The sequence below is a fragment of the Somniosus microcephalus genome, chromosome 5 (assembly GCF_052327205.1).
Source record: "Somniosus microcephalus isolate GS21.2 chromosome 5, FLI_Smic_1.0, whole genome shotgun sequence".
In the NCBI taxonomy this organism is placed as follows: Eukaryota; Metazoa; Chordata; class Chondrichthyes; order Squaliformes; family Somniosidae; genus Somniosus; species Somniosus microcephalus.
In genome coordinates, this window is record NC_140991.1 from 101,069,374 (window position 1) to 101,094,200 (window position 24,827).

Genomic DNA, 24,827 nt, shown 5'->3' on the forward strand with positions numbered 1-24,827 from the left:
TAAAGAAGTGTCTTTATTCAGATTGTGCATGTTTGCTCTTTGAAGTATTTGTTGCCTTGACCGGCTTCGGGTTTGCAGCACGGTTCCATTCATGTTCTTTGAATGGCAGAAGCCATTCCCTCAGAGGGGGCCTAGAACCGACTTGCTATAAGCCGCTGACGGACGGCCCTTGCACTTTGTGCCTCCCTCCCGTCTTGGTGCTCCTCCTCCTCCTCCTTCTCTGCTGCTGCTCCAATGTCTGGTGGCAGTGGCTGAGTCCTGAGGATTGCCAGGTTATGCAGCACACAACAACGATATGGGAAACTCGCTCAGGTGAGTACTGAAGGGCTCCCCCGGAATGGTCCAGACAACGGAACCGTTGCTTGAGCACGCCGATTGTGTGCTCAGTGATGTTCTTGGTCGCTTGATGGCTCTCGTATCGTTCTTCAGCAGGGGTGCTGGGCGAACGGAGCGGGATCACCAGCCAGGTGCACAGAGGATAGCCCTTGTCCCCGAGAAGACAGCCTCCTGGGTGAGCCGGGGCCTCAAAGGTCTGCCACAGAAGTCTGGCGCAGGATGAAGGCATCGTGGCTGCTGCCTGAAAAGCGGGCATTGACAGCTAGTATCAGCTGTCTGTGGTCACAGACCAACTGGACGTTCAACGAATGGAACCCCTTCCGGTTGCGGTAATCCTCGGCATTCTCTTGCGGCACCCACAAAGCCACATGCGTGCAGTCAATGGCGCCCTGGACCATGGGGAAGGCCGCTATTCTTGCAAATCCCATTGCGCGCTCTTGCTGCTTGTCCGGGGTCATGGGGAAGGAAATGTACTGACGTCTCCTTTTAAAGAGGGCATTCGTGACTTGATGGATGCAGCAATGCACCGCGAGCTGGGAGATATTGGCAATGTCCCCAGTAGCGGAATGAAAGGTGCCGGTAGCATAGAAATTGAGAGCCACTGTTATCTTCACTGCCACCGACAGAGACGTCCTGCTCCTCAGTTGAGGCTGCAGATCTGGCTGAAGCAGGTGGCAGAGCTCAGTGACCACCTCCCTGCTGAATCGAAGCCTCCGAAAACACTGCTCCCCAGACATGTTGAGGTATGAGAACAGTTGGCGGAATACCCTGGGAGGGTAAGGTCTCGTGTGCCGACGCCTGTTGGCCCTCCTCCGTCTGGCTATGATTGGCACTCTCTCTCGGCGTCTCTGAGCCCTCTCAATGTAATGGAGAAACCCAACGTTCCCACCTATTGCAGCCCCCATAGTATGTGGCCACTCAAGGTTATGCCAGTGAAAAATCAAACCAACTACAAAGTTCTGGTCAGAAGCCAAAAGTACCTGTGCGAGAGCTGACTCAATGCAGAAAGCTCTGTCCCTTTGTCTCTCTGCAAATCTCTCTCTCTCTCACAGAAGGAGTGGTCCAAAAATGGCTACCACAAAGAAGCCAGGAAGAGCCCCCTTTAAATAGCACCCCCCCCCCCCCCCAGCCCCACAACGGCTGGGAACCGTTCCAGTCAACCAGTCGTTGGGAGCAACAGGCGGAAAGGAGGGGGCCGCCACTGAATTTTCGGTTCGGGGCGCCCCAAGGGCGTTGCACCATGAAATGACGTCAGGATCTGCGCGCGCAGCTGAGCGGGCGTTGCGGTTTAGCGCCACTGCTAAATGTCCGCTCAATTTCGCGAGAGGCGCAGGTCTCGCCGCGCACAGGCGCTAGCCGCCTCGCGCCCCACTTATCGCCCTCTTAAGGTGCTAACGGGTGGCGCTAACAACTGAATTTCTCCCCCTTGATATCAGCCTTTTTAAATAAAATCAACATTAACTCGTTGGTGCTATTGATAACACATTTCCGAAGTTGGCAAAACCACAATTTATTTTGAGAGCTTCTGAGAAATATTGCTCATGTCACCCAGCAACAAGTTAATATCCCCAAAGATCATGGGGGGGAAAATTTGGTAACTTAGCACCTCCCGTTAGCGCCATCTGCTGGCGTTAATGGAGCACTGGAGCATTATTGCCAGGACGAGGTGAATCCAACGCCGCATGCCAAATCCCGCCCCAGCGCTGCTGCTAACGGTTATTGCCACTCACTGGCCGCCCGATCGGCAGAATTAATTGTCGCCACCTACCTTAACACCTGGAGAAAACGGCGACAACGAGAGCTGGTGTGAAGCAACAGGAAGCCGGTGCCAGGCATGTTATTTGAAGGGATCATCAGTAATGAGTCGCAGCTGTAGGTTCGTGGAGTTTCGGTGCTTTCTTGTCAGTTTCACATAGTGCAACAGTCTGATTCCGTAATTTCAATGTTATTTCATATCAGGAGTGTTGTGGCAACTAAAAAGTAGCTACATTTATTCTTTAAAAAATTAAACTGCTACACTTGGTTACATTAATGGGGGCTGTACTGACAGTGGACTTCACCCTCCAGGATCTACAGTGGAGGCAGCCAGAAAGACTGGAACATGTGGCCAGAGAGAGGAGGAGGGCCATCAGGGCTCTCAATAGGAGGCCTTACCCTCCGAGGGTATTCCGAGAGCACTTCTACCTCCAATTAAGCGAGGAGCAGTGTATTAGAAGGTTCCACTTCACCAAGGAGGTGGTCACAGAACTCTGCCACCTCCTGCAACCAGACCTCTAGCCTCAGATCAGGGTGATCACGGCTCTCTCAATGGCAGTCAAGGTCACTGCCACCCTCAATTTCTTCGCCAGCGTATCCTTCCGGTCTGCAACAGGAGACATAGCTAACATCTCGCAGTTCGCCATCCATCGCTGCATCCGGAAGGTCACAGAGGCTCTCTACAGTAGGAGAAGGCACTACATTTCCTTCCCTATCACCAGAGAGAAGCAGGACAAGTGTGCATGTGGCTTTGCCAGGATAGCGGGATTCTCCATGGGGAAGGGTGCCATTGACTGCACCCTTGTGGTTTTGCGGGTACTGCATAACAATCCTGAGATCTTCCGTAACCGCAAAGGCTACCAGTCACTTAATGTGCAGTTGGTGTGCGACCACAGACAACGAATCCTCAATGTCAATGCCCAATATCCTGACAGCAGCCACGATGCCCTCATCCTGCACCAGACTGATGTGCCAGCACTCTTCCAGCCACCATGTCAAACTCGCGGCTGGCTGGTCGGAGACGAGGGCTATCCGCTCTCCACCTGGCTCATGACTCCCCTCCGCAACCCCAACACTCCTGCCCAGCACTCATATAATGAGAGCCATGCTGCCACCAGGAAATCATTGAACAGACCATCGGAGTGCTCAAGCAACGGTTCCACTGTCTTGACCACTCGGGAGGAGCTCTCCAGTACTCGGCTGAGCAGATGTCCCAGTTTGTGGCGGTCTGCTGCATGCTCCACAACTTGGCCATCATGAGGGCCCAGCCCTTGCCACCAGGGATTGCGAGACCACCTCGGGAGAGGAGTAGGACGAGGAACAGGAGCGAGGGAGGAGGCAGCCAATTCAATTGGCCTTCCGGAAGGGCAGTCCATGACCGCCTCATCAGACTGCGGTTTGAATTAATTAAACCCCAGATCCCCATTGCTCACCACATCACCATCATTCCATCCCTCTAGCAGGCTGTATCACAGCGCAAAGCTGAAATGAGACACTCCACAAAATAATGCAAACTGAATTAATAAACTTATGAAAAATCAGTGAACATATATTTACAACAAAAATATTAACTATTCACCCTTGTGCAATCCCTTAGTGCCTCTGGTTACTGTGCCTTTGCCTACTCTATTGCTCCTACGAAGTGTTGGCCCACAGTGGCTGCAGCACGACGGGTGGAAGGCTGCTGAGTGTCCATGCGGGAGACTTCAGATGGCCTTGCAGGACACCCTCATCCAGCTCTGGGCCTGGAAGGCCCGGCTGTAGACTGCACCACCTCAGCATGGGTGGCAGCAGTCTGGGCTGGCTGGATGACAGGCAGGGACAAGGGCACTGGCGGAGTGGCAGGAGGAGTAATGCTGTCATCCTGAAAAGAGGACAGCAGCTTCCTGCTCCACAGACCCACTGCCACGGGACAGCACCTGAGCATCCCTAGCAATCTGTTGAAGCACAGATTGCTGGGCTGCTGCGACACACCGTGAAAGCTCCGGTCGACGGTAGACCCAGCCAAGATGGCATCAGTCAGAGCTTGCATGGCATCAAGCTGAGACTACACGAGAGCAGTCTGAGATTGGATGCCACCAAGCATAGACTGCATTACAACACTAAGATGTTGCGTCGCTTCCACCTGTGCTGCAATGGAAACATACATAGAAACATAGAAGATAGGAGCAGGAGTAGGCCATTCGGCCCTTCGAGCCTGCTCCGCCATTCAACGAGATCATGGCTGATCATCCAAACCCTAGCACCCGGTCCCTACACCGACAGCCATCCCACCCAAGCCCTATCCCCGTAACCCCACGTATTTAATCCCCCCTAACACTAAGAGTCAATTTTTTTATCATGGCCAATCAACCTAACCCGCACATCTTTGGAATGTGGGAGGAAACCGGAGCACCCGGAGGAAACCTACGCAAACACGGGGAGAATGTGCAAACTCCACACAGACAGTCACCCGAGGCTGGATTTGAACCCGGGTCCTTGGCGCTGTGAGGCAACAGTGCTAACCACTATGCCACCGTGCTGCCCTTGGAAGATGGCAGATCGCGCATCACACACTGGAAATGATGGGCTCCATGGTGTGCTTTGGGCGGTGTTAGAAATAGCCATGTTACAGCCATCTCTGGACACTTGAAATAATCAGGTTCGAGTGCAAACCAATATGGTGGGTATATTGTGTTTAATCAGAGTTTAAGACGGAATATAACACATTAGTTATACAGCAAAAACATACGACCGTGACAAGAAGCTGATACTGATCCGATCGGACAGATTGACACACATGAGCAATTCGCTTCCTTTCGTCTAGAGCCTCCTCTCTCTCCCTCTTCCGCCTGTGAGTACAAGCTCTCTCTCTCACTTTTCCGTCTTTGAGTACAAGCTTTCGGGAGGTCACTTTTATTCTACTTTTAGGGGTGGGCCTGAACCGGGATATTGACCAGACCTTTTGACCTATAGAAGTTCCCCTAAAACCTTAATATCCAATGGGACTTCTAGTTCTTTGTCTCGATTCTTGTGTCAAAGCCAGCCCTAAAGATGTCTTATGATTTTGGCCACATGACTTTCTCTGTTTATATTTTCCCAGGGTTCCCTTCCTGTGGCATTTGTGTCTTGTCTCTTTCGTCCGTATCCTTCTTTGATCTCATGAGGCCCAACCAGAAACCTGTTCGCTTCAGAGTGTTACTTCCTTTAAAACATAGCAAATGCTTACGTTAACTTCCCTAAACTTCCTTCCGTTATCTTCGCAAGCAGTTCTGTTAAGCTAACTTCAAATCCTACCTTAGCATTATACATAAAATACATAAACAAGGTTCAAGTCTTAACTTAAAAACAACAGATAATCGCTTAGCAATAGGGAGATTGTATATAGTACCCTCCATAGGAAATCAAAACATTAGCACTTCTAAGCATCTATCTGGTCCGAGGAGACTTTCCGTCTGCAATTCGAATATAACCATTTAAACACAGCATTTTTTGTATCAGTTTTAATCACATAACCATATACATTTTTAGGCATCTTTAGTTTCTAATAGCGGTGCGTGAAGACTGGTTCAGATGGTGGCATGTAGCATTTGTTGAAGCATTCACTCACCCTGACCACCCGAGTGAGGTCGTTAAATTTCTTCCTGCACTGTGTGTGGGTCTTGGGGACCCCGAGATGTGCTGCACTACCTCCCTCCACATGGTGTGGAAGACTTGCGTCGAGGGCCTCCTGCCACTGGCTGGGTAGAGCACCGCCCTCCATCTCTCCACAGCGAACACCAACACCTCCAGTGCTTGAACGCTGAATCTGCGGGCTCTCTCCCTGGGGCACGGGTCTGCCATGAGTACAGCTGCTTCAGTCCTCTGGCTCCTTCTCCTTGACCTGCTCCTGCTTGCTGAGGCCGCTGCACAGCCAGCAATGCTGAGAATGAGGTTCTGCAGAATCTCCCCTTTAAGAACTTAAAAAAAACCTGTGGCAATCATGAATTGCGATTAGACTGCACCTGATATTGGTCCACCCTCCAATCATTTCTTTGAGAAGTGAGCATGAATTTTGCATACAGTCTAAAGCATTAGAGCCTGGTGCTAATTCTCCAACTTTTCTAATGATACTGCCCGTTCCTGGGCGACAGTGAATTTCTAGCCCCATGTTCCCAGTGTTGTAATAAATAAAGTTCTCTCATGGGGCTAAAATTATGAAAATTGCACCTTTTTCATGTACAGGAAGATAAAGTAAGATGTCCCAACCAACTGAGGCACAGAATTTTTGAGAGTAACTTTTTTTTGGTCATTTTGTCTGAACCCAAAGCTACCAGAACAAATGCAACTTCATGTGTCCCCCTGCCAGAGTAGAGCAGCATAACAGGCGGCCCAGTTAAAGTAAAAGTGCCAGTGTATAGCATTAAATGAAAGTTTGGCTGTCATCATAATGTGCCTTCCGCTCACAGGAGACCACTCACCTGGCCACTCATCAGGGCTCAGAATAGCAGGAAGTGCAACTGGAGAAACTCCCCAATGATACTATGCATCCTGAACCTGTGGATTTTACCAGGCCCAGGAGCAGACCCACAAGAAAGTCCTATGGACAGCTTGACCATTTGTGTACCAGGTGACCAAAGAAAAAGCGTGTAGGTGGAAAATGTAGCCAGAAGTTGAGGAGCAGCCTCTTCAGGTAATGGAAAAGGTTACAACCTCTAGCCCTGTACATAGATAGAAATCTGATTCATCCTGGACACAAAATGGGCATGGGGCCAGGGCACTGGAAAAGTGGCTCAAATAATAAAGTAAGACTTGCATTTATATAGCACCTTTCACAACCTCAGGATGTCCCAAAGCACTTCACAGCCAATGAAGTACTTTTGAAGTGTAGTCACTGTTTTAATGTTGGAAATGCGACAGCCACTTTGTGCACAGCAACGTCCCACAAACAACAATGAGATAATGACCACATAATTTGTTTTAGTGATGTTGATTGAGGGATAAATATTGTCCAGGACACTGGCGAGAATGCCCCTGATTATCCTTGAATTAGTGCCATGGAATCTTTTATGCTCACCTGGGGTCTCGGTTTAATGTCTAACCTGAAAGATGGCACCTCTGATAATGCAGCACTCCCTTAGTACTGCATTGAGCGTCAGCCTGGATATTGTGTTCGTCTCAGGCATGGGACTTGAACCCACAGCCTTCTGACTCAAAAGCGAGTGTGCCATATAATGATTTAACAACACGGCAGCACACACTACCCCTGGTCTCCAGCGCTGCTTTCCACTGGGAGTGTTCAGCCCTGCCAGGTAACAGGCTTTACCTCCAAGGTGCGTCAGGGCAGAAGATGAGGGCTAGGGAATGAAAAGTGTGCAACAGCAGGGAATCAAGGAAATTACATATCGACAGATTGGAATGGCGCAGAAGGAATTTCTGCGAGAAGGCTCAAGCTGTGAGCCGGAGGACCTCGAGGAGGATTTTGGGGCCTCATGCTGATGAGCATAGAAACATAGAAGATAGGAGCAGGAGTAGGCCATTCGGCCCCTCGAGCCTGCTCCGCCATTCAATACGATCATGGCTGATCATCCAAATTCAGTACCCAGTCCCTGCTTTCTCCCCATACCCCTTGATCCCTTTAGCCTTAAGAAATATATCCAACTCCTTCTTGAATATATTTAATGTATTGGCCTCTACTGCCTTCTGTGGTAGAGAATTCCACAGGTTCACCACTCTCTGGGTGAAGAAATTCCTCCTCATTTCTGTCCTAAATGGCCTACCCCTTATCCTTAGACTGTGACCCCTGGTTCTGGACTCCCCGACCATCGGGAACATCCTTCCTGCATCTAGTCTGTCCAGTCCTATCAGAATTTTATAAGTTTCAATGAGATCCCCTCTCATTCTTCTAAACTCCAGCGAGTACAAGCCTAATCGACCCAATCTCTCTTCATACGTCATTCCTGCCATCCCAGGTATCAGCCTGGTGAATCTTCGCTGAACTCCTTCCATGGCAAGAACATCCTTCCTCAGATAAGGCGACCAAAACTGCACACAATACTCAAGATGTGGTCTCACCAAGGCCCTTTATAACTGCAGCAAGACAGTTATACAGTAGAGCAGCTCTATCCATGCGAGGGGAAATCAAATGAAAACACTCCATGCTCTTGAGCCTCCTCAATGTACCTAACAGAATCCAGGGCAAGCATGGATTAGTTTCATTGGCTGTAGGATGGACCTAACGTCAGGACCTCCAGGCGGATAACATCCCTGGCAGCATTCATCCCGCTCTGCAACAATGAACTTTCCAGTATTGTATAACCAGGAACCACTGGATAGCAATGAATCCTGTTTGCTGCTTTTTACTCTCTCTCGTTTCACTTTCCCCTTAGACTAGGATGCTGAGGCTAATTGTAATTTTCTCCCCCCACCCCACCCCGCCAACCCAGCTGAGATCACCCAGGAATTGAATTGAAATCTTGCTGGTAATGTGTGTAATGCGTGACAAGACATGGCACATTTAACCTGCTGAGTCGTGGGCAGTTTATGAAACTACTTTTTTATACATTTGGTAAATTGTTTGGTTAGTTTCCTGTTAATTTTTTAAAATTTAGTCATTTCATCTATGCAGCACTCAGTAAATAGATGTGGCGCAGTTACTGAATCACCAGTGATGGTATTAAATAATTTATTTAGATTATTCTTCCATTCATGGACTTTTGCAGGAAATAATAATTCTAAATCAAAGAATGGTAGGTGGGGGGGAGTTTTAATATTGATGAAAAATGGCATTTCCAAGGCAATTATATTTTTAAGTTTGCTGAATATATATGTAATCCATCTTCAGAAAAGTCTTTGTCTCACTCAGTGTACATGAATAGGGGCATAGGCCCTCAAGCATGCAGGAGTAACAGCTGCGGTCGTAAAGGTTAATTGCTTTCTAAAATTATATTTTGTCGCACTGTCTGAAAGGGGATTCCCTCACATCAGAGAGAGAAGTTGGCAGTAGGGGAGGATGAGAGAAAAGCAGGATACACAAAATGGTGAAAGGAAGTCTAGAAACCTAGAAGTGGCTGCAAAAATATCAACATTATATTCAGTGAATATCAACATTATATAGCAGCCTCAACATTTCTAGAGGAAATTTATGTACAATATGTGCTTGGAGGGGAGAGAGCTTCTAGGGTGTTAATAATTACATGTATTAACATAACAATATGCAAACTGAAGAGCCAATGGCACTGTTCAGAGAAGAGCAGGGAAGCTCTCCTGGTGTCCAGGCCAACATTTATCCCTCAACCAACATCTAAAACAGATGATATGGTCATTTATTTCATTGTTGTTTGTGGGACCTTGCTGTGTTCAAATTGTTTGCTGGGTTTCCTACATTACAACAGTGACTAAGCTTCAAAAGTGCTGAATTGGCTGTAAAGTGTTTTGGGAGGTCCTGAGGTCGTGAAAGGTGCCATATAAATGCAAATTCTTTCTTTTGGAGGAGTGTCTTCAATGGAAGGCGTGTAGGTCTAGTGTGAACAATCCGATTGTTACAAATTCAGGTCTGCCACAGATATTTACTTGGGCTCAGAGGTGCCTGCAGCTCCTAAGTAGCCTCCTTCTTACGGAAGATAATTCCCACTGCTCTGTTTCTACTGGTGTGGTAACAGGTCCTGGGAGTGTAACAATTAAATTCCCTTTTGTTGAGGACCAGATCTCCGTGTCTTGTGCGCATGTGCTTGTTCAATTTTTCTGAAGTCGGACCAAGTTAACACTAGGCGAGCCAATGTTTGGTTTGATTCATTAGCTATTTTATTCCTCAGTAGGCAAAACCTACAGAGCACAGAGTAAGATTAGAGGCACTTGGTACAAGCAGTATAACTTCTGTTTGTACACTGTTACAAAGTGAACGTGTGCACGTAGTCCCACTCTGGTGGGTTGTCTAACTCCACATAAGAACACAATCTCTCTGTGTTTTGTCTTACTGCCCAGGACAGTGGTTTGGTCCATTTGCAGCCTTCTGCTGGGTCTCGACTTCCTCTTGTTGTGTGTGCTCTGATTTTCTGACCTCTCAGCCCCTAACCGAGATCAATAAAGGTTTCCAGCACCAAGGTGCGAAGTGTCCAATCCTTCAGATTAGAAACATTCACCATAGTGAACAATTTGTCTGGATCAGTTTTGTCAATCGCCTTCATAGGAACAGGAGCAGGCCAAGGAGCCCTCCCTCGAGCCTGTTCTATCATTCAGTTAGATCATGGCTGACCTGTATATCAACTCCATTTACCCGACTTTGCTCCATATCCCTTAATACCCTTACCTAACAAAAAATCTCATACTCGCTGTCTTGAAAATTTAAATTAACCCAGCATTTTGGGGGGAGAGAGTTCCAGATTTCCACTACCCTTTGTGTGGAAGAAGTGCTTCCTGATTTCACTCCTAAATGGCCCAGCTCTAATTTTAAGATTGTGCCCCCTTGTTCTGGATAACCCCATCAGAGGAAATAATTTCTCTGTATCTGCTATTGAACTCCTTAATCATTATAAATACCTCCAATTAGATCACAGCTTAACCTTCAAAACTCTAAGGAATACAAGCCATGTTTACGCAACCTATCCTCAACATTTAACCCTTTAAGCCCTGGTATCATTCTGGTGAATCTGCACTGCATGCACTCCAAGGCTTATCTTGAAGAATTGAATTAGGCCCCTTGAAGTTTCCTTTTTTCTAAGCTGTGTCTCTCGTGGTTTACAATTACACAGCTGGTTTGGAGTACCTTGCATATAAATATGATTTACTGGTAAGCATTAACTTCTTTTTATCTTAGGTACAGTTTGCCGATAGTGGTCATTGTAGTGAACAATAATGGAATTTACAGTGGACTGGATGAGGACACTTGGAAAGAGATGTCAAAATTGGGCGAGACTGCAATTGTGTAAGTAAAGAAGCTTTTTGGGTGTTAATAAATCTCTTTCTCCACACAATAAAGCTAGCATCCACGAGCTTCCTTTTGAAAGCATAGAACTATATCTGGAGCTGATTAAATTTCTGCCAATATATACAGCTGGCTGCAGTACAACAAAGCCAACTGCATACACGTGCCTTAATTGACAAGTCTGTCAAAGTTAATGAAACAGAGGTACATCTGCTTGCTTCATACTGATTGTTGAATACTAACTCAATTTCTTAACTCAATTAGAAACTGGTGCCCTGTGGATTATTAGCAGTGGAACCTGATTAGATTAGTACAATTTCACTCTTAGTTTTTTTGGGTGGGTGAGGGGTGGAAATAAGGTTTTTTACCAGTAGTTCGTTATGCGAGCAAAATTTCTTCATTTGTTAGTGTTCTCATTTTGTTCTTACTCTTTATTAGTGTGGATTCCAATATTCCAATTTTGTGTCTGAGTGTATTTATATTGGCCCAGAAATTGGTGTCGGGGGGCTTCCCGCGGGTGCAAGCCCCCGACCTACACTTATATAGCGCGCTGACAGTTGAAGCCTGGGCCTGCGTGCATTTCCTGTCTGTGGCCCGGTTCAGCTCCCGGCGCGCTGTGCTTGCGTGATCCAGCGGCGTAGTTAGTTCGATGAGCCGGCTGGGATCACGTGAGCACTGGGCAACCAATCGGAGGTTGCAAAAGTTCATTCATGAGTTTGATAGTAAGAACTGTCAAACTCATGAAAACTCCGGGCGCCCAAAACAGTACTTTAACTTCAAATAAAAGTTTTTAAAAATCCCACTAATTAAATGAACTATTAATAACTCTAAAAAAACTAATCTAAACAATTATTCAAATTTTTGAAAAAAATAATTTTTTTTAAAATCTGGTCTAAAAATACACTTACCTTACTGTAAATTCTTTAAAAATAATAAACCTATGGAAAAAAATTTCTAACTTTAATTAATAGACCACTTACCTTTTAAAACTGAGTCCTTACGTCTGCTTTTTTCACGCGTAAAAACTGGAGGCCTTCACGCTCGGGCGAAGCTTAAAAAAAGAAGGAATTTCAGCGCGCACGCGCAGACTCCTGCGCACATGCGTTCGACCTCTGAACGCCTTGGTTCAGAGGAAAGGAAATGCCGGTTTTCCGCGCATGCGCTGTGCATGCTGAAAACCGGCACTTCCATCGGGCCCACGCGTGAGTACACGGTGCTTACTCACGCGTTGGGACCCGAATTACTGGGCCATGATAACATCCATACACATTTTATATGTTGCAATTGCCCCAACATGCATTTCTTCTATTTTCCGAAAGGTGGACTGATGAAGCACTTTACTGAGATGAGATCATCAATTATAAATCAACAAGCTGATTTATTTTTCGTACAATATGTGAGCAAACAGATTAACGATTACAATGAATATCAACTATGTTCAACTTTTTGGACATAGAAAGCATATCACCCTCCTGCTATGAGCAGGCTAGGTACACTTTTCAAGCTAGTATTCTCCTTGAATCTAGTCGGCACTATGTTTAAGGTAAAACTTTTCATTCTCAGGGTTTCTTTCTTAATCGAGCTTTCTTAGCTGGACAGGGTGCCAAAAGTTACATCTCTGACACCCCCCCCCCCCCCCCATGTGCCTGGAGATTGGCTAGTTGAGCTGCCAATCAAACCAGGTACTGTTCTTCTTGGAGTGAATTCCTGCTGAGCTTGCATGTTACATCCATCCCAACATACCATGCGTGACTGTTTACTGGAAGGAATTGGAAATAACAACCTTCCTTTTGTCTCAAACTGATATGACGGTTGGCTTATCTTTTATTGGAGAGATTATTAACATACATCGTAGAACTCATTAACATACATCATAGAGCTCATTAACATACCTAATCCCCCTTTGTATCAGTCGCTCCAACCATTTTCCTCTGGCAAGATTGAAAAATGTGCTGGACCTTTGGGAATTAATCCTGCATCTGACTTCATATCAAAAATATATTGTAGCTTAAGCCAAAAATCCCTTCGCAAATCCTGAACATGACGCATTTTCTATTACTAAAGTGTTATACTCTATAAAATTATGTAAGTAATGACTACCTGTGGTTTCTGGCTAGAGTTTTCATCAATGTACACCACTGCCAGACCAATCTCCAAGTGGTTCTACCTTTAGAAAAGTGTAATAGTATTTTGATAAGCAAAATTATATTTTTGAAAATATTGCTGCAGTGACATTACCATGTCGGCAGGATTGATTTTCCTATTTTGTCTTGTGCAATCAATACTAAAGGTACAGCTTCATTTCCTGAGATCCAGTGCGGATCTCCCATGGCATTGCTCCCACCCGTAAACCTCTCCACCTCCCTCTCCTCCTTTTAAAGCCCTCCTTAAAACCCAGCTCTTCGACTAAGCTTCTACTCATCCATTTGTTTCGTGGCAATTTTTGTCTGTTTGCGCTTCTGTGAAGCGCTTTGGGACGTTTTTCTATATTAAAGATGCTATATAAATGGAAGTTGTTTTCTAGAAGGCAGAAGATCTATTAAGTGCTTTTTTTTCCCAACCCCTTCCCTCAATTGTTGTAAAAGAATACAATTTTGGTCAATCAAAATGGCAGAATACCAGTGGGTAGAAATGGAGCTGCAGCTGATTCTACAAGAGCAGCAGGTGTTGGAGAATAGTGACACTGCACCATTGAAGGATTCCATGTTGCATTTTAAGAGGCTGATGAGAGAACAAGGCCCGCATTGTTAGTGTCAGTTTTGATTCAACCATTTGTACAGAAAACAAACATTTGAAATCAATGATCTCTTTTGGTCTGGGATATCAGGAGGTATTTGTACAGCCAGTTTTACTGAATGATAGGCCAAGGCATTGAATGTTAGATTTTCATTCAGAGGATATAAATCCTGGTTCTGTTTATTGGTATGATTTGTTTTTAGGAGGTGCAGTATGTTCTTTGCTTAGCTGTTAGATGAAGTGCCCTTTTGATAATGAAGCTATTTATCCAGGTCACTAACATGGCAGTGGTTGCTAATTTCTCTTCTCTCTACTCGCAGCTGAGCTTTCCATGGCTTGTCTCTCTTTGTTCCCTGATAAATAAATAATCTTGATAACATGCTCACTAGTATTTTGCTTTGGTAACAATTTTAGCCACTTTATAAATAGATTTTCTGACATTTTGGGTTTTCTATTCCCCACTCAGAGATGTTGGTACAATTTATACCTCGAATGATGATGTAAGGCTGTTATTTTTATTTCTAAATTGATGAGTGCTCCTGAGTGTTCGTATTCCTTTCACCTGTAGTTTTTAACAGCTGTCCAATAAAATCACGAATCCTCCCATCTGGCTGGGCTCGATTCAAATGCAGATCTCTGCATGGGCATGGATCGATTTTAGTCACATAATACCACCTGTTTATGATGCATTGATTGTGATCAAGCCTCTTTTCTCTGAAGACCAGTTTTCTCCCTTCAGTAGCGTGGAGCTAATTGTACGAGGGAATAATGATAATCTATTATCTGTTATTTTCTGGCTGCTGTTCTTGGTGAAAATGAAACCTGGACAGAAATTTATCTTCGTAGAGTTGGAAACCAAACATGTTCAGATGGGGTTCACATTATGAAGATGCGGAAGCATCATACTCATATAGCACCGGTCCCATTTCCATGAGAACCTTTAGGTGGATAGTATCTGGGCCAACAGCCTGATTTTATTTTAAGGTTCCTTATTCTTTCTAAAACAATATCATCATCTATTTTAACAGCACCTTTTAATGCTCTCAGTTGTGGATATTTTTAAGTAAAAATTGATTGAATTTCACTAAGTTGCCTGAATTTGGAAACCAGCACGAACAATTGTCATTTGGGTTCACAGATTTAAACAAAAGTTAATGACATGGTTGTTTTTCTTCTTTGGTAAACATAAACAATACTTTGTTTCCTCATTTCTTTCAGGGCCCCTCCCATCTCCCTCCTGCCCAATGCTCACTATGAGCAGGTCATGTCTGCATTTGGTGGAAAAGGTTATTTTGTACAGACACCAGAGGAGCTGCAAAAGGCACTTGTTGCATGTTTGGCAGACCAGAAAATGCCGTCACTTATTAATGTGATGATTGATCCATCATCTGACAGAAAGAAACAAGTAAGTGTATTTGGAGGAATGCATTTTCGGTACAAATAATTATTTTGAAGTCCAGTAACTTATGTCGGTAGATGAAGCAGACATTGATTTTCTTTTGTTGGGGTTAAAGGTTGAAGGAGTCTGATTTTGTCGTGTGAATGAATACATCCATAGTACTGTGCACTCAGGCTCTGTTGTGTTTAGTGTGACCTCCAGTGGAGATGATTATAGTCTTTATCATGAATCTATTAAATCAGTTTTGTATGAGGGAGCGGGGTTCCAGTAGCACAGGGAGTTAGTGCACCGTAGAGTTGTTAGACACAGGATTCTCCCAAGATCGCTCACAGTGAGTTTTCAACTCTCAGCAAAGCTGCCTGGGGGAAGATGCATAACAGAGGCCAGATGTTTTCCCACAGGGAGGAAAGGTTTTCGAGCCAGTCAACCCACACACCTTTGAACAGCTGTTGCAAGAGCAGCATTGACAGGAGCCCGAGAATGGGTTCTGCTTTGTCTGTCACCTCGCTCTAAGTTGGTGAATGTTGTAGGGGAGCCCAAAGGGGAGAAGAAAATGTAGAAGATGATTAGAATTTACAGTTTTGTGAAGCAATAAATTAGTGAATGGACCCATTGCACCATGTAAGGTATGGGGCTTCCACAAACGGGTCTGTGTGTGAAGGTTTGCAATCTTGGCCATGTTTTGTGGTGGAGGTGGTGAAAGGAATGGGGGAAGGAGAGAAAGTTGTTTTTGCTCTTTCGGATTTTATTTAATTTCTTGTGTGCGTGCAAATGTGCACGTGGGTGAAGACCACTGCGGTTCCATTTTGTCTCTTTTAGATTGGAAATCTAATCTGTACCAGCAGTTACCATTCGTATTCAAACCTCTCAGCTGTCGAACAAGATTTCCAATCTAAAAGAGACAAAATGAAACCGCAAATCTGTTAAATACTTACCAGGATCAAATCATCGATAACGGTTGAGAGATATATTAACCGCACTACTTGCTTTTTTTTTAGGGTAAGGAACTTAAAGTAGGAGATCAACAGGTGGCGTGGGAGGGACTTGAGTCCATTGTAGAATAATCACATAGTCTTCAGATAGCATGGGATTGATGGGCCAATTTAGCACTCTCAACTTTATGTTCTTATGTTATTTGCTTTCAGGATTTCACCTGGCTGACTCGCTCCAATATGTGATTTAAATGACCTGCAAGGAGAAGTTGCAACTGATCTGCAAGCACAAAACCAAAGCAAAGTAAACCAGGCTGAGCTAACTGGAAAACTTGTGTTAGTGAGAGTCTGTAAATAAATAGAATTTTGTAAAATGAAACTGTTTTATAATTTCTCACGTGAATATGAAATTTTGCTGATATTGGATGTTTATATTCTTAAGCTTTTTGAGTTTAGAGTTGATTCCATATTAGGTAACCCAGGTTTAACTACTGAGGTAAAATTAACCTATTTTATTACCATTTTGAATATGATCTAGAATGCTTCTAAAGTAGTCAAGTTGACCATATTCTCTTGTCGTGCCAAAGAAAATAGTAAGTTTAGCATTCTGGACAGTAGAGCATATTCCAATGTCGGCAATCCGTATATGAATGTTGAGTCACTAGCACAGATAATACTAATCTCCTGTTAAATTGTACAAATAACTCTAAAATGCCACTATCACTGCCGTGAACTACAACCAGAATGACCATATACAATACCTGCACAGGTTGTACCTGTACCTGCCAGTGCAACAATTTTTGTAATTTGTTTTTCTGTTAACCTCTATTACAAAATGAAAATATAAATCTCTGTTTACATAACATCCCAGCATAATTTAGTTGGGAAATTGTAAAAATGATTTTATTGTGCCAAAATAAGTTTCTTGGTCATTTAATTTTAAGTATTTAAAAGGCTAAATTATATCATAGTGCACTCTTGAGAAATTAAATACAATAGCAATGTATTAATCTCGCCTGCTGAAGAAAGCTGTTATAGATATTTAATATTTATTTCAAAGTGACATTGCCTACAGCTAGCTTCAAGTGTTTATAAAACTCATAAAAGGAGGCCATCAATCAAAACTGGGTCTTCTGTGTATGAATATTATAATTTGCTGGATCAATCAATCAGAGGATGTAACTAGTGGAGTAGACAAAGGGGAACCGATAGATGTGATGTATTTGGATTTTCAGAAGGCCTTCGATAAGGTCCCACACAAGGTTGGTGAACAAAATTAGTGCACATGGAATTGGGGGTAATATACTAGCATGGATTGAGAATTGGTTAACAGACAGAAAACAAAGAGTAGGGATAAACGGGTCTTTTTCAGGATGGCAGGCTGTGACTAGTGGGGTACATCCTCGGTTCCAAGGGATTGCCTAAGAAGAAGAACCGCAAGGATCGGTGCTTGGCCCCAGCTATTCACAATCTATATCAATGATTTGGATGAGGGGACTAAATGTAACATTTCCAAATTTGCTGATGACACAAAGCTAGGTGGCAGTGTCAGTTGCGAAGAGGATGTGAAGAGGCTTCAAGGGGATCTCAACAGGCTCAGTGAGTGGGCGAGAACATGGCAAATGGATTATAATGTGGAGTTATCCACTTTGGTAGAAAAAAACAGAAAGGCAGAGTATTTCCTAAATGGTGAAAGATTGGGGAATGCAGATGCTCAAAGGGACCTGGGTGTCCTTGTACATGAGTCACTGAAAGTGAATGTGCAGGTGCAGCAAGCCATTAGGAAGGCAAATGGTATGCTGGCCTTCATTACAAGAGGATTTGAGTACAGGAGTAAAGAAGTCTTACTCCAATTATGTAGGGCCTTGGTGAGACCACACCTGGAGTACTGTGTACAATTTTGGTCTCCTTACCTAAGGAAGGATATACTTGCCATAGAGGGAGTGCGACGAAGGTTCACGAGATTGATTCCTGGGATGTTGGGACTGTTGTATGAGAAGAGATTGAATTCAGAAGAATGAAAGGGGATCTCATTGAAGCATACAAAATTATTACAGGGCTTGATAGGGTGGATGCTGGGAGAATGTTTCCCTTGGCTGGGGAGTCTAGAACCAGGGGCCACAGCCTCAGGATAAAGGGTAGGCCATTCAGGACTGAGTTGAGAAGAAATTTCTTCACACAGAGGGTGGTGAATCTCTGGAATTCTCTACCCCAGAGGGCTGTGGAGGCTCAGTCATTGGGTATTTTCAAAAGAGAAGTCGATAGATTTCTGACTAGTAAGGGCATCAAGGGATATGGCGATAAGGCCGGTGAATGGAATTGAGGCAGAAGATCAGCCATGATCTCATTGAGTGGTGGAGCAGGCTCGAAGGGCCGAATGGCCTACTCCTGCTCCTATTTCTTATGTTCTTATGTAATCTATGAAAACTCACATTCAGCAAATTGCAAATGTAAAACATAAGAAATTTAGAGCAGGTGTATGTTTCTTCCTATTTAGGTAATATATTTTTAGATTTTTTTAAATCATGTATTTGAGGACGATTCTGTGTTTATAGACATTAACTTGGACCACTTGATTAAATTAAAAATAGGATTATAGAGAATTGGGAGTGAGCAGTAGGGCTGTAATTTACTCTGGGGTGGAGGGGAGATGGTTCACATGACCTCAAGCCTCAAGAATATCGAACATCTATAATAGTTTATAGACTATAACCTCAGTGAAGACGGTGCTAATTAGTTAAAAGTAAAGTTAAAACGATGTTTACCAAACTGAGTGAATACTGTAGAATCATATGTGATTACAGGAAACTTTGTGTTATCCGGAGACTAAATGTCCGGCAAGCTCGAGCCACTGGCAAAAATCAGGAGCCGTTTGTTAGGTTTTTTTTCTTCTCGTGGCTTTTTTTTCAACAGTCAGGCTCTGCAAAGTCTCTCTGAAGCTGTTGCTAAGCGACAGAGACGCTTCCAAGGTACGGCCGACTGTTTAGGAGCTGTTGCTAAGCAACAGTGTTTGTTGCCAGATACGGAGCTGAAAACCTCCGTATGCTTCAACATTAACGCTGGTTTGTCCAGCAGTTTTGAGGGAACGGCAACAGCTCAGTCCCGTTGGTGCCGGATAGCACAAAGTTTCCTGTATAAGGACATTACTGCTATTCTAAAACTGAATTAAGAGCTTTGTTTTTCAGTATGTAGTACTGTGCATCGAGTGAGTGATATAGGAGTTTAAGACGGCTTCTTGTTTGCATTTCTGCTGATCTTTGTCCTTTGTGCAACTAATGCTGGTTAGGGGAAGGGCGACTGAAATTACAGCTGGCACAGACTTCAGGCTCCACAGCTGAAATTTTATTAATTTTATCCATTAATAGAATTATTCATTTCTGGTGACCTTTACTTTTGCCAATAAACTTTATTTCCATTTTTATAGTTCTCTGAAATATATTTGGTGAGTCTTATGGCCTATGTTTGTTAGTCAAATGATGAAATTAAGACCAGCCTTTCGAATACCAATACGCTATATGCAAGCCAGTGTATGATTGATATTTAGAAACTCTGTATAATAGTTAGTATGATGTAACTGGGAACAGTTCACACCAGGGCTAGACTGTGCTCAAATTGGGTTTTTTTTAATGTGTGATTTCTACATTCATGTCTCATTTTATATGGTGCTGCAGTTCGAAAACAACATTTATTTGGAAAATAACATTTATATTCCCTTTTTAACAAAAACTTGCATCAAGATGAAAAGAAAAATATTAAATGCTGGAAATCTGAAAGTAAAGCACAAAATTCTGGAAATGTACAGTAGCAAATGAAAGGTATGTCATTTTTACGCTGAGTTTATATAGTTCAGATTCTGGAATACTGGCATCCATAAGCAAATAAGCAAACTCTCTACAGTTTACACTCAATATGACTCCCTTATTCTGGCGGCAGAATCATAGACCTATGAAAAATCAAATATATGATTCTGCCACTCGAGTGGATCCAGATTTAGCAGTGTAAACTTGGGAAGCAGCTCCCCGATGCCAGTCTCCTGAAATCTGAATAAAGCAAGTGGCAGTTAAAAGCTGCTGTAGGTCAATATTTTGATCATGAGAACTGATGAAAGGTCCCATAACCTCGCCATCACAAAGACTGCCTATTTCCACCTCTGTCACATCACCTGTCATTGTCCCTGACCGCATAGAATCAGAGAAATTTACAGCACAGAAGAAGGCCATTTCGGCCCATCGTGTCCATGCCGGCTGACAGAGCTATCCAGCCTAATCCCACTTTCCAGCTCTTGGTCCATAGTCCTGCAGGTTACGGCACTTCAAGTGTACATCCAAGCACTTTTTAAATGTGGTGAGGGTATCTGCCTCTACCACCCTCTGGGTGATGAAATCTCCCCTCAAATCTCCTCTAAACCTCCTACCAATTACTTTAAATCTATGCCCCCTGGTTGTTGACCCCTCTGCTAAGGGAAATAGGTCCTTCCTATCCACTCTATCTAGGCCCCTCATAATTTTATACACCTCAATAAGGTCTCCCCTCAGCCTCCTCTTCCAAAGAAAACAAACCCAGCCTATTGAATCTTTCCTCATAGCTAAAATTCTCTAGTCCAGGCAACATCCTCGTAAATCTCCTCTGTACCCTCTCTAGTGCAATCACATCTTTCCTGTAATGTGGTGACCAGAACTGTACGCAGTACTCAAGCTGTGGCCTAACTAGTGTTTTACACAGTTCAAGCATAACCTCCCTGCTCTTGTATTCTATGCCATGGCTAATAAAGGCAAGTATTAAGTATGCCGCCTTAACCACCTTATCTACCTGGCCTGCTACCTTCAGGGATCTGTGGACATGCTACACTTCTCCATGTCCTACCATTTAATGTGTGTTCCCTTGCCTTGTTAGTCCTCCCCAAATGCATTACCTCACACTTCTCCGGATTGAATTCCATTTGCCACTGTTCTGCCCACCAGACCAGTTTATTGATATCTTCCTGCAGTCTATCAACCACACTGCCGATTTTAGTATCACCTGCAAACTTCTTTATCATACCCCCTGCATCTGCTGCTCCCAACACTCATCCTGCTTTTGTCACCTCCAGACTCGACTATTCCAATGCTCTACTGGCTGACCTCCCATCCTCCACTCTCTGTAAACTTTAGCATTTAATCAACTCTGCTGCCTGTATCCTACCCTGCACCAAGATCCTATCACCCTTCACCCCCTGTGCTCACTGACCTACATTGGCTTGCAGTCTCCCAACGCATCCAATTTAAAATTCTTGGCCTGGAGTTTCCGCTAGGTTGTGCTGTATTTTTTCAGCGCAATTCACCCAAAACCGGCAAAACCAGCACTAAAGATCGCAGGATTTCGAGCGCAAATCGAGTTTCTGTGTACACCCATGTAACTAGTAAATGGTTCTGTATAGATTTTTAAAGTCATTTTCAGTTATTTAAAATTAACTGTTACACCGATTTTCAGCTGTAGTAATCAAACTGCACCATAAGAACATAAGAAATAGGAGCAGGAGTAGGCCAATCGGCCCCTCGAGTCTGCTCCACCATTCAATAAGATCATGGCTGATCTGATCCTAACCTCAAATCTTCTATCACTCTCCATCCCACCCGAACCCATGTGATCTCCCGGGAGAGGCGAAAAACCAGATAAAAAACCCAATGGCCAATTTGGGAGAAAAGATCTGGGAAATTCCTCTCCGACCCATCTAGGCGATCAAAACTCATCCAGGAGATCACTCTTGTCCCTATATTTTCTACAGTACTTACCTTCTGTAAAGGCGATCTCCACCCCAGCCAGGAACAGGAATAAAACCATCTCCTGAAATCTAACAGAATTAGAACACAAGAAGTAGGAGCAGAACCAGGCTACACGGCCCCTGGGCCTGCTCCACTACCCACAGGGCCATGACCATTCCGAACCTAGACTCATGTCCAATTTCATGCCCGCTCCCCGTAACCCTTAATTCCCTTTCTAGGAAACTATTTCTGTTTTAAATTTATTTAATGATGTAGCTTCCACAGCTTTCTGGGGCAGCAAATTCCACAAACCTACCACCCTCTGAGTGAAGAAGTTTCTCCTCATCTCAGTTTTGAAAGAGCAACCCCTTATTCTAAGATTATGCCCCCTAGTTCTAGTTCCACCCATCATTGGGAACATCCTCACCGCATCCACCCGATCAAGCCCCTTCACAATCTTACATGTTTCAATAAGATCGCCTCTCATTCTTCTGAACTCCAATGAGTAGAGTCCCAATCTACTCAACCTCTCCTCATATGACCACCCCCTCATCCCCGGGATTAACCGAGTGAAACTTCTTTGTACTGACTCGACAGCAAGTATATCTTTCCTTAAGTATGGACACCAAAACTGTATGCAGTATTCCAGGTGCGGTCTCACCAATACCTTGTATAACTGCAGCAATACCTCCCTGTTTTTATATTCTATCCCCCTAGCAATAAAAGCCAACATTCCATTGGCCTTCTTAATCACTTGCTGCACCTGCATACTAACTTTTTGAGTTTCGTGCACCAGCACCCCCAGTTCCCTTTGTACTACAGTACTTTCCAGTTTCTTGCCATTAAGATAATAACTTGCTCTATGATTTTTCCTGCCAAAGTGCATAACCTCACACTTTCCAGTATTGTATTCCATCTGCCAAATCTCTGCCCACTTACTTAGCCTGTCTATGTCACTTTGCAGGTTTTTTATGTCCTCCTCACTCACTACTTTCCCTCCCATCTTTGTATCATCTGCAAACTTTGATATGTTACACTCGGTCCCCTCCTCCAAATCGTTAATATAGATTGTAAAGAGTTGGGGACCCAGCACTGACCCCTGCAGAACACCACTAGTTACTGATTGCCAGTCTGAGAATGAACCATTTATCCCAACTCTCTGCTTTCTGTTAGAGAGCCAATCCTCCACCTACGCCAGAATATTACCCCCAATCCCATGATTTTTTATCTTGAGCAATAATCTTTTGTGTGGCACCTTGTCAAATGCCTTTTGGAAGTCTAAATACACTACGTCCACTGGTTCTCCTTTATCCACCCTGTATGTTACTTCCTCAAAGAACTCAAGCAAATTTGTCAAACATGACTTCCCCTTCATGAAACCATGCTGAGTTTGTCCTATTAAATTATGTTTATCCAAATGTCCCATTACTGTCTCCTTAATAATGGACTCTAACATTTTACCAACCACAGATGTTAGGCTAACAGGTCTATAGTTTCCAGCCTTCTGCCTACTACCCTTTTTAAATAAGGGTGTTACATTAGCAGTTTTCCAATCTGCCGGGACCTGTGCTGAGTCCAGGGAGTTTTGGAAAATTATTACCAATGCATCCACAATCCCTACCGCCACTTCCCTCAAGACCCTAGGATGTAAGCCATCAGGTCCAGGGGATTTATCCGGCTTGAGCCCCATTATTTTACCAAGTACCACTTCCTTAGTGATTTTAATCGTATTTAGCTCCTCTCCCCCTAGAGCCACCTGTTTGTCCAGTGTTGGGATATTGTTAGTGTCCTCTACCGTAAAGACTGATACAAAATATTTGTTCAGCGTTTTTGCCATCTCCATGTTTCACACCATTATTTTTCTGGTCTCATCCTCTAAGGGACCAACATTTACTTTAGCCACCCTTTTTCTTTTTATATAACTATAGAAACTTTTTCTATCTGTTTTTATATTTTTTGCTAATTTACTTTCATAATCTATCTTCCCTTTCTTAATCAATCTTTTAGTTATTTTTTGCTGTCTTTTAAAGACTTCCCAATCTTCTATCCTCGCACTAGATTTGGCTACCTTATATGCCCTTGTTTTTAGTCGGATACTATCCTTAATTAATTTACTTAGCCACGGATGGCTATCTTTTCTTTTGCACCCTTTTTCCCTCAGTGGAATATATATTTTTTGGAAGTTGTAAAATAACTCCTTAAATGTACACCACTGATCATGTACCGTCTTACCCTTTAATCTATTTTCCCAGTCCACTCTAATCAATTCCGCTCTCATACCTTCATAGTCTCCTTTATTCAAGCTCAGCATGCTTGTTTGAGATCCAACCTTCTCACCCTCTACTTGAATATGGAATTCAACCATGTTATGGTCACTCATTCCAAGGGGATCCTTTAATAGGACATTTTTAATTAATCCTGTCTCATTACACAGGACCAAATCTAAGGTTGCTTGCCCCCTAGTCGGTTCAGTTACATACTGCTCAAGAAACCCATCCCTAATACACTCAATGAACTCATCCTCAAGGCTGCTCTGCCCAATTTGATTTGTCCAGTTAATATGATAGTTAAAATCCCCCATAATTATAGCTGTTCCCTTATTACAAGCCTCAACTATTTCCTGATTAATACTCCGTCCAACAGAATTGCAACTGTTCGGAGGCCTATAGACTACGCCCACTAGTGTTTTTTTCCCCTTATTATTCCTTATCTCCACCCAAGCTGTTTCACTACCCTGCTCCTTCGACCCAATATCATTTCTCTGTATTATAGCGATTCCTTCCTTTATTAACATAGCCACCCCACCTCCCCTCCCTTCCTGCCTGTCCTTCCTGATTGTTAAATAACCTGGTATGTTTAATTCCCAGTCATGGTCACCCTGCAGCCATGTTTCTGTAATGGCCACAAGATCATACCCATGTGTAGTTATTTGTGCCATTAACTCATTCATTTTGTTACAAATGCTACGTGCATTCAGATAAAGAACTTTCAAATATGTTTTGTGACACTTAGTTCCTGTTTTTTCCCCTTTTACTACTTTACCTTTT

General features: G+C 43.8%; 1 protein-coding gene across 3 annotated transcripts in view; it reads left to right on the top strand.

The window, feature by feature from the left end:
• hacl1 (2-hydroxyacyl-CoA lyase 1) overlaps positions 1–19,466 on the top strand; it is a 111,160-nt gene extending 91,694 nt beyond the window's left edge. For all 3 annotated transcript variants that reach the window (XM_085988046.1, XM_085988045.1, XM_085988047.1), the window contains 3 exons: positions 10,865–10,972; positions 14,927–15,113; positions 16,253–19,466. In XM_085988046.1, the coding sequence (XP_085844172.1) occupies positions 10,865–10,972; positions 14,927–15,113; positions 16,253–16,285 (328 nt within the window). In that variant the 3' untranslated portion in view covers positions 16,286–19,466. The remainder of the gene's footprint in view (positions 1–10,864; positions 10,973–14,926; positions 15,114–16,252) is intronic.
• The last annotated feature ends 5,361 nt before the right edge of the window (positions 19,467–24,827 follow it).